This window comes from Artemia sp. Qi Xiang Cuo, chromosome 5 (assembly GCF_049724085.1).
Source record: "Artemia sp. Qi Xiang Cuo chromosome 5, ASM4972408v1, whole genome shotgun sequence".
Lineage (NCBI taxonomy): Eukaryota > Metazoa > Arthropoda > Branchiopoda > Anostraca > Artemiidae > Artemia > Artemia sp. Qi Xiang Cuo.
Window position 1 is genome coordinate 51,111,656 of NC_142798.1, and position 13,156 is coordinate 51,124,811.

The 13,156-nt window shown below is 36.7% G+C and overlaps 1 protein-coding gene across 1 annotated transcript in view; it reads right to left on the reverse strand.

Annotated features, from left to right (window-relative positions):
* Positions 1-7,530, reverse strand: part of LOC148952238 (uncharacterized) — a 49,140-nt gene extending 41,610 nt beyond the window's left edge. Inside the window, exon 1 of the mRNA XM_089088885.1 lies at positions 7,385-7,530. Within this exon, the coding sequence (XP_088945011.1) occupies positions 7,385-7,401 (17 nt within the window). The 5' untranslated portion in view covers positions 7,402-7,530. The remainder of the gene's footprint in view (positions 1-7,384) is intronic.
* Positions 7,531-13,156: the final 5,626 nt, after the last annotated feature.

Consider the following 13,156-nt stretch of genomic DNA (forward strand, 5'->3'; position numbering starts at 1 on the left):
TTTTCTATCTGGAAATCAACTATGCTGAACAAAATGGCTATCTCAAAATTTTAATTAGATGTTTTTGGGGGAATAAAGGGCGTAGGGGAGGGGGGGCTAGTTGCCTTCCAATCACTTTCGACTATTAAAAATGGGTACTAGCCCTTCGAATTTCCAATCGAATGAGCCTGTTTTGAAGTTTCTACGACGACCCCTTCCATATGAAGTGCCCTGCTCTAAAGGAAAAAATAATAAATAGTACATTGTGCCAACATCGTTCTTATATACCCTCAGGGCATAACTTAAAACCCTTGCCCCGAGGGTTGTGAGGGAGTGCCCTCTTCAAAGACATATTTTCTATATGGAAATCAACTACGCTGAACAAAATGGCTATCTCAAATTTTGATTGGATTTGTTTGGGGGAATGATGGGCGTGGAGGGGGCTAGTTGCCCTCCAATCACTTTCGACTATTAAAAAGGGTACTAGCCACTCCAATTTCCAATCGAATGAGCCCTTTTCGAAGTTTCTACGACAACTCCTTTGATACGAAGTGCCCGGGTATGGAGAAAAAAAAAACACATTGTGCCCAGATCGTTCTTTACTTCTTTACGTTCTGCCTATGATTATGTCGTTGTTACACTGTCAACTACTGAGGTTCCGAAATTTTTTACTTAAGAGTGGAAGAGCACCGGAAGGCGATGATCTGCAGCCTCAATATTTGCTTCATGAAACTCACAAATTAATCGAACGCCTGACAGTTCTATTCCAGGCCTTTATTGACCAAAAACATTCACCCAAGGCCTTAGGTGAAAACGTAGTTACCTGTGTTCCAAAAAAAGAACAAGGACACAAAGAAAGTTTTTCCAAGAAAAGTAAAGAACTCCATTAAACCAAAAATGAGCAAAAAATAAGATAAAATAATCTACCAAGCGTGAAACGCCGAAATATCATGTTATTCGTATTGCCCAATCATAGTATGCTCAGTTATGGAAAAGAACGTTTTGAAAAGATTCTTCATTCTGAAATTAGTTCAAATTGTGGCTAAATGACAAATCAGTTAGGTTTTCGAGAAGTTATTGGCGTCCAAAATACACAGGCTACCTTTTTTAGCTATTATTCATCGCCAAAAATAATCAAAGATAAATTTTTACATTTACACTATTAATATTGCTAAGGCTTTTGACTCTATTTTTCATTCGCAGGCCAATTTATCTTAAGGAGTGCAGTGAACACCTTTATTTGTGCATGTTTATTGAATTGGTAGCAGGGTGCATCGATTCGTGTAAGGTTCGGGATTCAGATCAGTAATTATAATCCTGTTCGTCTTGGCATAAAACAGGGCTCGGTTTCGAATCCTGCCACTTTAATAATACCATTCCAGTTGACCAAACACCAAAGTGTTTTTTGAATTTGTAAAAAGCTTATTATTCTAATCAAACGGTCGTTGTGCATCAGGAGTCATTCTTAAATAATTAGAACAAAACGTCGAATTTTAGCGTAAAGAGCGAGGCACTGAGAAGGGGACAACCCCTTCATATACGTAATAATTTCTGTTCGTTTTAAGTTTTAATGTTGCTCCTTACTTTCAGTTGAAAAAAACTTGTTTTTTTTATTCAATTTCTTACGGTATTCATTAATGCTGGGAAATCCAGCTCCCCCTCGCATGGAAAATTCCCTTCTCCCATGAAAACTCCTCCATGGAAAGATCCTCGCACGTAAGCACCCCCGCCATAAAATCCCCCTGAAAATATCTTTATACTTCCCAATAGCCAATACTGTATGTAAGCAACGGGCAAAGTTCATAACTCGCAGTCCTTTTCCTGAAGGCTTTGGAGCATCAAGTCATCCTCAAAAACCTAGTTATCAGATCTTTTGATCATGTTGATGAAAAAGGCTATCTCAAAATTTTTATCGGACAATTTTGGATAAAAACGGGGGTGGGAGGGGAGTAGCTGCCCTCCAGTAATTTTGGTCACTTAGAATATGCACTAGAACTTTTGATTTCCGATCAAATGAGCCTTCTTCCGATCTTCTAGGATTACTGGTTTGATACTACTACCCCTGGAAAAAAAAAGATTGAGCCACATCGCTCCTTACTTATAGTTCGTTACCACGAACTGTTTGATGCAAGTCACCTTTCCTACGCTGATCACATTCTCTTTGTCTAATTTCCTTTAGATGTTACAATTTGCTGTAGAGATATTGTTTTCACTAGCTTAAGCAAAAATGAACTCTCTGTGGCCCCTTTGAAAACAGAATTTCTTGTTTTTTGGGACAAATGATCTCCCAATGTCACCATTCAGGTCGGTGCCGTTGCAATCCCTGCTTCCGTTTCACTAAATTAGCTTGGTCTTCCGTTCGGTGTCTCAATTAAAGCGGCAAGAACACTCATTGTTAGCGCCATAAAGTCTAAGCTGAGAAGCACTTTTGGAGTACTTGCTAAGTTCAAGGGTTAATCTGACAAAAGAACATTGGGTTCGATTTGTTTTTTGTGCCTCTCGTGTTTTCTCTGATTCCAGTTTTACGGTTTCGCTCCACGAAGGAACCCCATCATATCCGCTCATGTCTCTAGGCAGTTGATATTGCATTTATTTTAATTTTCTTGTGAAGTGCGTGTGTTATTTTTATTTATTTTTTTCTCTCTTTTCCCATAGTGTATATCTCTAGCGTGAATTTTACTTGTACGTACAAATAAACTATTATTATTGTTAAAACAAATACTAGGAACATTTATGTCTTTACATGTTATGCTTTTTTTATATCTGTGAATTGATGAAAAAGTTTTTTATCTGTTTTTGTAATCAATCTGATAAAATTGTTCATTTCCCTGTAAGTGGTGTAAATTCAAGTTAATATAATGTCTGTGTGTATAGGTACGATTTTATTTAATGCCACTGCTGCCAAGCGAATACTCTCAATGTCTTGGATGCCAGCAGATATTTTTTTTATGATGAGTGTCTTTTTTCTGATTTGTTCGAATGTTCTCCCCTAGTGTGTTTTGTTTTATTGTGTGTACAGAGAGATCAAATAAATAATAATAATAATTATTATTTTCATTCTTAAGCCCAAAGTTTCCCTCATAAAATATTGTAAGATACAGCGATGACAGTAGTCAAACATGGTTCTAAAGCATGGGCGCTCCGAAAACCAAAGGAAGATTTGCTAGATGTTTTCCAGAGAAATTGCCTACGGACTGTTTTGGGTACCCGACTGACTGACCGTATTTCAAACATTAGGCTATACGAAAAGTGTGGTTCAGTCCCCCTTTCTAGGGCTATAATAAGCAAAAAGTTTAAAATGGCTAGAGCACGTTCTGCGGATGAAGGATGACAGATTGCCAAAGATCGTTCTTTTGGGCGAACCGTCTAGGGCTAAATGGAAATATTATTATTTAATTATTATTTTAATAATAATTAATTATTATAAAATAATTAATTACTATTTTAAATTATTATTTTCATTCTTAAGCCCAAAGTTTCCCTCATAAAATATTGTAAGATACAGCGATGACAGTAGTCAAACATGGTTCTAAAGCATGGGCGCTCCGAAAACCAAAGGAAGATTTGCTAGATGTTTTCCAGAGAAATTGCCTACGGACTGTTTTGGGTACCCGACTGACTGACCGTATTTCAAACATTAGGCTATACGAAAAGTGTGGTTCAGTCCCCCTTTCTAGGGCTATAATAAGCAAAAGGTTAAAATGGCTAAAGCACGTTCTGCGGATGAAGGATGACAGATTGCCAAAGATCGTTCTTTTCGGCGAACCGTCTAGGGCTAGACGGAAAGCATGTCGTCCTCGGTTGGGTTTGGATGGGAAGAAGTCATAAGAAAATATTTAAGGGAAATTGGAACTTCCTGGGAGGGTCTAAAGAAGGAGGTTTTGAATGTATTGGGATGGAGAATGAGCGTGCGTAGCTGTGTTTGCCTCAGGCGGCTTAGTGCTACGCTGAGTTGTTGTTAGTAGTAGCAGTAGTAGTAGTTTCCCTCGTTAATATTTGGAGAATTATCCATTATTGAAGAAACAGCTGTGTTTTTTAAATTAGCTCCGTTGGTTTTTCTTTAACATTTTGGTTTTGAATTAGGCAAAACAACTATTCATAGAATTAATAATACCTATTTAGCTGTTAACATTATTCTTTAATTTTTTTTTTTAACTTCATTTTCATTCAGTACGTTTTTTGGGGATTTATATTGAATCCTTAAATTGTATTCGATAGTATTCTACACACCATCTTAGAAAAAACAACTTTACGCTAGCGAACAAAGCATTGTCAATTAAAAAACAACCACAACGTAAACACAAAATATTGTAGCGTATTATTTTGTTTAATATGAATGTTCAACTTCCATATGTAGCCTAGTAGTAGTTCGAAACTTACTAGTAAAAACCCTAGGAAATTACATAACACACTTAGTTCATTAGCGAGTGACACAACCAATCAACCGTCGCTACATTTTAAAATTGGAGCCTTTGTTGAGTAGCATGGCTGCATGTAGAAGCACTATTACTTTTCAATTAGCTGGTACCCACGCTAGAATTCATGTTTGGTTAATGTTAATGAAATAAAACAAAATATGATGAAAATATAATAGTTTAGAAACAAATTTGGGCTATATATTTGTACATTAGGGGGGGGGGGGGTTGGGCTAAAGCAGAGCATATATTAAATACATAACCTAACCTAGGTACCTTTTTTCCTCCTAAACCCCAAAACACATTAGTTTAAATATTGTAAACGCAATAACAAATCACGGTTTGCTATCCAATTCTCTATTGAAAGATACCCGTTTGACTAGCTTCCTTTAGCATCTTCCCTATAAAATATATCGCGTAGGTACCAGGTAATTGAAGAGTACCGAAGTACCAAACGGAGTCCAGTATTCCGTATTTCCCCACTCTTCCGTTAAAACCCTCCTTTCCTCTACCACCTTTAACTCTTCCGCTTCGGGGAAAAATGCATCTTCCTTCACTTCCAAACCGTCGGATTTTTTTTCATTCTTTCATTTCTAATTAGACTAATAAAATAAATTAATTATTTTAAATACTGAATAAATAATACCGAAACATAGTAAAATCAAGGACTGTTAAACCCTTTCATTACTTCGCTCTATCATTGTTTATACATTGTGTATTCTAGAAATTATCATTTTTAAGGTCAATTGGCTTCAACATCTGTTTGAATTTTGACGGAATGTTTTAATTTGACTAAAATATTCGTTGTGATAGTGAAATAGCAACATAAGGTGGATTCGAAAGGACTTAATTAAGATATGCTTTTAGATCCAATTTGAAAAGGGTTCTTGCTAAAAATCGAATCTTCAGTACCAAGGCACATGCCCTTTGGGGTCTGCAACTGAGATATAGCAGTTATTTAATTTTGGGACGTAAGGCATCTAAAGTTGGAATAGCACCTGGCTAATCCTGGTAACCCCGGAAAAAAAAATAGATGATACGATAGTATTCCTGTATATAAGATAGCAGTCAGATTACTGCTAATTTCAGGACCCAAAAGACCTTTAGAAACTTGAGTATAAAAATGAGCTTCAAACGGCCTATTATGAACTTCAATTTTCGTTAGTTAATATGGTTTTACATTTTTGATATTGGTGGGAGGGGTCAGTGTAGTAAATCAACAAAGGTTTATCCTGTTTTCTTCCAGATTGATATCTGACAATCTCTTCAGCTACTACCCCTCTCACCCAGACACCCTCCCTCCCCTCCCCCCCCCCATTAAAATATAAAACTAGCTGACTTCTCGGAAAATTTGATTTAAATCAAATACTCTTTTGTTATTGTGAAGACAAACATTCAGGTAGCCCCTTATCTCCCCTTCCTTAGAGGTTAGAATACCGGTGGTCAAAATGCAAAACTAGGATATTTATTTTCCTTCCCATATAGTCCAGTTGAGACCTTGCGACCACATTTTTGTATATGTCGTGGTGATTGGGATTGATCGATCCCCTCTTATAATTTTATTTTATTTTGGAAAAGCTCTGGTAATTCAACAAAAATTAGTAGAACTTTATTTCATTGTTTCCTCGTCTTTTTGTTCAGAAAATGTTTATTTCCATCCCTCGACGTTATAGGGCTGTAAACCGCTGATCCGTTTCTTGAAATACAGTTCGAACTATTTTCAGTCTCAAATTACTTGTACAAACAGAAAGCATTATATAATACCGTTTTGCTTTTACCAGGATGCAAATAATTTCAAAGATTGCACTGACCAAGTTCAGGAAAATGAAAAAAAAATGTAACGAAGAAACTTACCCTTTTTTACTCTTTATTCCCTTTTGTTGCACTGAGGACAGTTGAGCGGAGGTCTCTACCGAAATATTTGCATTCTATTTTTCGTTTTATTATTAAGTGGAAATTCCGCGTTACGCTTCGTCACAAATTTTTTTACATTTAGTTACCAGGAACTATTAAATATCTTGAGAATCATACTGTATACAGAAAAATTGATCTTGCAGAACAATCAAGTGAACTGAGTTTAAGTTAAAATTCTCAGTTTGATAAGACTCACTTATGGCCTACTCCAATACTCCAGTTCCAGAAAGAAGTCGCTCCTTTCACACTTACCCCACGAATTTACCCTTTTCGTTGTATCCTCTGAAATCACATTTAAGTTCTTCAACAAATTGTTGGGCTTTCAAGTGTTGATTTAAAAACAAAACGACAACAATTTCCTTTCACATTCATTTAAGGTTTAAGATAACAAACTAACATTGCAGATTGGATCCTTCAAATAGTAATTTGACCAGGTTTGTTGATGTGAATGGTCGAGAACATCCAAAACAAAAATTAATTGCTGGTTTTGATTTCAATGAACCGATTTTCTCTTGAAAGAAACCGTTCAGGGCTTAACCCCCTCCCCTGGAAAATACCCCATCCCGTGGAAAATATCCCCAGGAAAACACCCCCCTCGGAAAATACCCCCCGCAGAAAATACCCCCTGAGGAAAATTCCCCCCAGAAAATACGCCTCCTCCGCGGAAAATAGGGTTTTCCAAATTTGAGAATTTTATTAAAGTTGTGTTTTTTTTTTAGTTTTGTTGAGAAGTTCTAAGAAAAGAGAAAAAGAGGAGTTTACAAACCATAAGTAGGTTAAAAACTTGGGAAAAAAACGCAAGAAAAGTGGTCATTTTAAGCCAGTTTGGCAGCGTTGTGTGGAGGCTCATACGCGGGTTCGTGGGGGAAGGTTTTGCAAGCCCAAGTTTCCTTTGAAATTTAGTAATTTTGACCGATCTTCCTGTATTTTCTATGGTTTTTCTATTTTGTATTATTTCAGTTGCTTTCTCTAGATCCCCCCCCCTCCAATAAAAAATCATTTGTGCGTGCCTAGGTGAACAGTTTTGATCGCAGTTCCAGAAACATAGTGAGATATGAATGAAATACTAAGCTCACCATATTAGTAAATGCATAATCCAAATTATATTTGTTGCAGCCGAGCACTACGAAGTAAATAAAAGAAGATCTACGGAACTACGTCAATATGAAGATGGATAATATTGCGCATTCAAGCATGTGCTCTATAAGTTCCTGAAGATGCGCTATTCCAGGGGCAGGATCACGATGAATCACGGGTACATCAGCCTCCACCCACATTCGAGCAAGGTTTCAAATATATTATTTTTCTTTTTTTTATGTACTTGCAAAGGTGCTATTAAAAATCGCTGGTGACTGGCACGATAATTGGGCCAGCCTGCACTATATAATTATTTTTTATTAGCACTTGAACCGATCTTGGCAAGTTTATCTAAATATGTTACCTCAGTTCAGGACTTATTAGTATCTGCGGGAACTAAAACTTGTCAACTTAAGCCCAAGGGCATAGCTGCTAGAGAAATAATTATTTTCAGTGGGTATCAAACCGAAAATGATAAAAGGCAAGTAATTAAGAGCGACCTTCCTGGCTCGAGGGCCATGACACTAAGATCAGCACCACGGGTTTTGACAATGAATTCTAGTGCCGTTTCCTTACCTTTCGTTCTCTACCTTCCTCCATAGTTAGTGCAAATTTAAAACAAAAAGGAATTTAAAAACAAAATACATCAAAAGAATCTAATTTTTATTCTTCTTCTAGAAATTCAAAAAAAAAAGTCCAAACAGTCATGATTTGGGTGATAAATTGAAAAGCGAGTAGCATAAGAAAATTGGCAAAATTTAAGAAAATACTGGAAACCATTCCAAAAAAAGGCGCAAGGTGGTGAAAATTGCATTTTAATGTATGCGATACAGAATATCAAGTCATTCTCCAGACGGACGTTTTCGGGCGCATTTTCATTATTATTATCATTTTTGGGGAAATCGGTTTTGGGAGTCATAGTGATACGTAGGTAATAAAAATCAACTCCAGAGGTAGTCCAACCAGTACTCAAATACTACTGGGAGAAAGCAGGTTCGAATGGAAAATGTTCAGTTCTTGCAAGGCCGTATCTATGATTTTTTCCGGGGGGGGGGTTACTCACAGATTTTTTTCGGGGGGGGGAGGGTTACACAAAAAAAACGCATACAAAATTTGTTTATAGCAATTTTTGTTACGTTTTTACGAGTCAAAAAAACTTTTCGGGGGGGGGGGGGGGTGGGGTCAAACTCCCCTAGACCCCCTCTGGGTACCGCCTTGAGTTCTAGCAACCATTTCAGAGGCAACGCTGTAGAGTTGCCTATAGGAAAAGCCATACGGCTCCAATGTTTTATTTTTTTTTTTTCCCAGAGGCACTTCATACGGAAGGGGTCATCGTGGAAACTTCAAAGGGGGCTCATTCGATTGGAAATCAAGAGTTCTAGTGCCCTTTTTAATAGCCAAAAATGATTGGAGGGCAACTAGCCCCCCCCCCCCCCACGACATCATTCCCCCAAACACATCCAATCAAAATTTTGAGATAGCCATTTTGTTCAGCGTAGTTGATTTCCGGATAGAAAATATATCTTTGAGGAGGACACTCCCCCACAACCCTCAGGGCAAGTGTTTCAAGCTATGCACTGGGGGCATATAAGGTTTTTATAGAAGGCGTTGTCGTAGAAACTTCAAAACCATTTTGCCATTTTGTTGATTTCCAGATAGAAAATATGGTTTTGAGGAGGACACTCCCCCTCAACCCTAAGGGCAAGGGTTTTAAGTTATGCCCTGGGGGCATATAAGGTTTTTATAGAAAGTGTTGTCGTAGAAACTTCAAAAGGGGCTCATTCGATTGGAAATCGAGAGTTCTAGTGCTTTTTTTAATCGTCGAAAATGATTGAAGGACAACTAGCTCCCCCCCCCCACGCCCATCATTCCCCCAAACACATCCAATCGAAATTTTGAGATAGCCATTTTGTTCAGCGTAGTTGATTTTCGGATAGAAAATATATTTTTGAGGAGGACACTCCCCCACAACCCTCAGGTCAAGAGTTTTAAGTTATGCCCTGGGGGCACATAAGGTTTTTATAGAAGAAGTTGTCGTAGAAACTTCAAAACAGGCTCATTCGATTGGAAACTCAAAGGGCTAGTGCCCTTTTTAATAGTCGAAAGTGATTGGTGGGCAACTAGCCCCCCCAGACCATCATTTCCCCAAACACATACCATAAAAATTTTGAGATAGCCATTTTGTTCAGCGTAGGTGATTTCCAGATAGAAAATATGTTTTTGAGGAGGACACTCCCCCACATCCTTCAGGGCAAGGGTTTTACGTTATGCCCTGGGGGCATATAAGTTTTTTATAGAAGGCGTTGTCGTAGAAACTTCAAAAAATGCTCATTCGATTGGAAATTCAAAGAGACAGGGCCCTTTTTAATAGTCGAAAGTGATTGGAGGGCAACTAGCTCCCCCCATCATTACCCAAAACAAATCCAATCAAAATTTTGAGATAGCCATTGTGTTCAGCGTAGTCGATTTCCACATAGAAAATATGTTTTTGAGGAGGACACTCCCCCAAGACCCTCAGGGCAAGGGTTTTAAGTTATGTCCTTGGGGCATATAAGGTTTTTATAAAAGGCGTTGTGGTAGAAACTTCAAAAAAGGCTCATTCGATTCCAAATTCAAAGGGCTAGTGCCCTTTTTAATAGTCGAAAGTGATTGGAGGGCAACTAGCCCCCCTCCCCCCTCCCGCCCCTCCTTCTGCCAAACACATCCAATCAAAATTTTGAGATAGCAATTTTGTTCAGCGTAGTTGATTTCCAGATAGAAAACATGTTTTTGAGGACAACACTCCCCCACAACCCTTAAGGCAAGGGTTTTAAGTTATACCCTGGGGGCATATAAGGTTTTTATAGAAGGCGGTGTCGTAGAAGCTTCAAAAAAGGCTCAATCGATTGGAAATTCAAAGGGCTAGTGCCCTTTATAATAGCCGAAAGTGATTTGAGGGCAAATGACCCCCCTCTCACGCCTACCTTTTCCCCAAACACATCCAATCAAAATTTTGAGGCAGCCATTTTATGAAACGTGGTTTTAAGTTCTGGAAATTAGGTCTTTGAGGATGACAACTCCCCCACAGCCCTCAGGGCAAGGGTTGTAATTCAAGGATTCTCTGAATCATTCCCATTATTTCTTATGGAAAGGATGCTCGTATAAACTTTAGAGAGGGTTCATTTGACTGAAAATTGAAAGTTCTTGTTCACTTTTTAAGATTCTAAAAAGATTGGATTGTAACTACCCCCCCCCCCCTTCTCCGGGCCCTAAATGCATTAGATAAAAATTAAATTTTGAGATAGACATTTTGTTAAAATAGATCAAAGTTCTGATAACAAAAACTCCGGTGTCGACACAGCCCACCAGGGCCCAGGGGTAGGCGTTTTAAGTTATGCCCTGGGGGCATATAAACAATCAAACAAGTATTAAATAAACAATCAATGCAAACAAACATACAATAGATATTAATGTAAATTAATATATAAATTTAGTGCTGATATTAATGTAAATTAATAAATACATTTCTACTGGGTGGAATTTAACGCGGGGGAATTATCAGCAGGAAAACAAATATTCTTTGAGGGGGGAGGAATTTCCCAGGGGTGGGTTTTCCAAATCTTAATTATTGAGGGAGGGGACGACTAAAACCATTCGATAATATTTTAAATTTTATATCTGAAAGTAACGGGAATAAAGAATCAATGGAAATGTCAGAGATAGCACTTCAGGTTCCTTTCGACGATTTTGTTCATGTCTTTTGAAAAAAGACATTTTCAAAAGACAGATTATTTTCATTTGTATTACTTTTTCTGTGGCTGCTCAATTATACATGTGAGGGGGGAGACTTCCCCCCACCTCTGTCTACGCTAAGGTTTCAGTTTTTATCTCAAGGCTTAAAAATGAAGGCAATGCGATAAAAGTATAACTCAAAATAACATATATAGAATAATATATGCAAATAACACGGAACAATTAATCAAAATTGCATATTATGAGTTGAGGCTCACCCAAATGATGGCCCAGGAGGCTCACCATTCCACAATCTATTGAATTCAATCCTGCAATAACTGAAAACAAAGTATTTTTGAGTATTTTAACGCATTCCACAACTCAAATGGTCCAACATTCTACAGCCCAATGAGTCTGTCTAATGTCCTAAATCGGGAACGGAGGAGATAAGTAAAGTTCCGCCTCGTATTGGATGAGTCTCCAACCACACCCTCCCACTCTCCTTCTGTCTACGCTAAAGTTTTCTTCTTTATGCCAAGTACGCCGCCCCCACCCCATACACATTAATAAAGTAAAGTTGTGTATGGGAAAAACACATAGTAAATCTATTATAATTATCCAATTATAAGGTTAAAATACATACTCTGTGATAGATGCAAAATTGCTTTGGTACACAAAATCTTATTAAGGTAAATTCCAAACAGTCGTGATCCCTTTGTGTCAGCAAGTGAAATGATCTAAATCTCCTTATTGGAGCTATTTTTTCAATCCATTCATTGTTGTCAATCGTTCTCCACAAGTTATGCAAGCTGTCTATTGTTCATATATAAGGTTTTTATCAAAGAGGTAATCGTACAGACTTTGAAAAAAGCCTCATTCAATTGAAACTGAAAGTTCTAGATCCGTTTTTAAAAGTCAAGAATAATCGGACAGTAAGCACTCCCCCCATGCGATAAAAACTTGAAACTTTTTGCAATAAAAAAAGAACAAAAATTAATTAAAAAAAAACTTTCTGAAAAATATGTTTTTAAAAGAAAATTAAAGGCCATTTTAAACTTAAGCTCAGGAGATACAAATACCTTTTAAAATTCAAACTAAAAACGACCAGAAATTACTATTAAAGAATAAATGAAACCCAAAACGAACAGAAATTAAATAAACAATCATAGCAAAAACATACAACAAGTAATAATATAAATGAATAAATATATTTTAAAGCGAGTAATGCTTAGATTGAATATGAAAATCAAGCTTAAAACAAAAAAAATATTTTGCTATTAAAGTATAAATGAAACTTAAAACGAACAGAAATTAAATAAACAATCAATGCGAACAAACATACAATAGATATTAATGTAGATGAATAAATACACCTTAAAACGAGTGAAACTAAGATTGAATATGCAAATGAAGTTTGAATCGAATAAAAATAACTACAAACAAGAGTTTGGGTATCGCCTCACTGCAGAAGCTTAAAACCTACTGCGTCATTGGCGCTTTACTGAAAACGAATTATATTATAAATATTTCCTTTTGTACTTAATATTGAAAATAAATATTAAAATTACAATAAAATTTTGAACTGATGAGCTTTCAGCATTATACATCAAATATCCAGTTTGATTTATTAGTTCTTTTCAAGATTGGTCAAGACAAATATAGTTTCACTACAAACAAAATTTGGATAATGCCCCCTTCTTTAACTGTAAAAACCTAAAGCCTTCTGCGTCATTGGCGCTTCACTGAAAACGAATTACTCGTATATTACAAATTTATTCTTTTCCAATTCTTACAGCATTGAAAATGAAAATAAAAATTACAGTGAAATTTTTTTTTGAACTGATGAATCTTTAAACAATTAATATCATTATATATATCTAATATTCAATTTGATTTTGTTTATACTTTCCAAGACTGTTCAAACTCATATAGTTTTCAGTAAGACACCATTGACGCAGTAGGTTTTAGGCTTCTGCAGTGAGGCGATACCCAAACTCTTGTTTGTAGTTATTTTTATTCGATTCAAACTTGATTTGCATATTCAATTTAATTTCACTCGT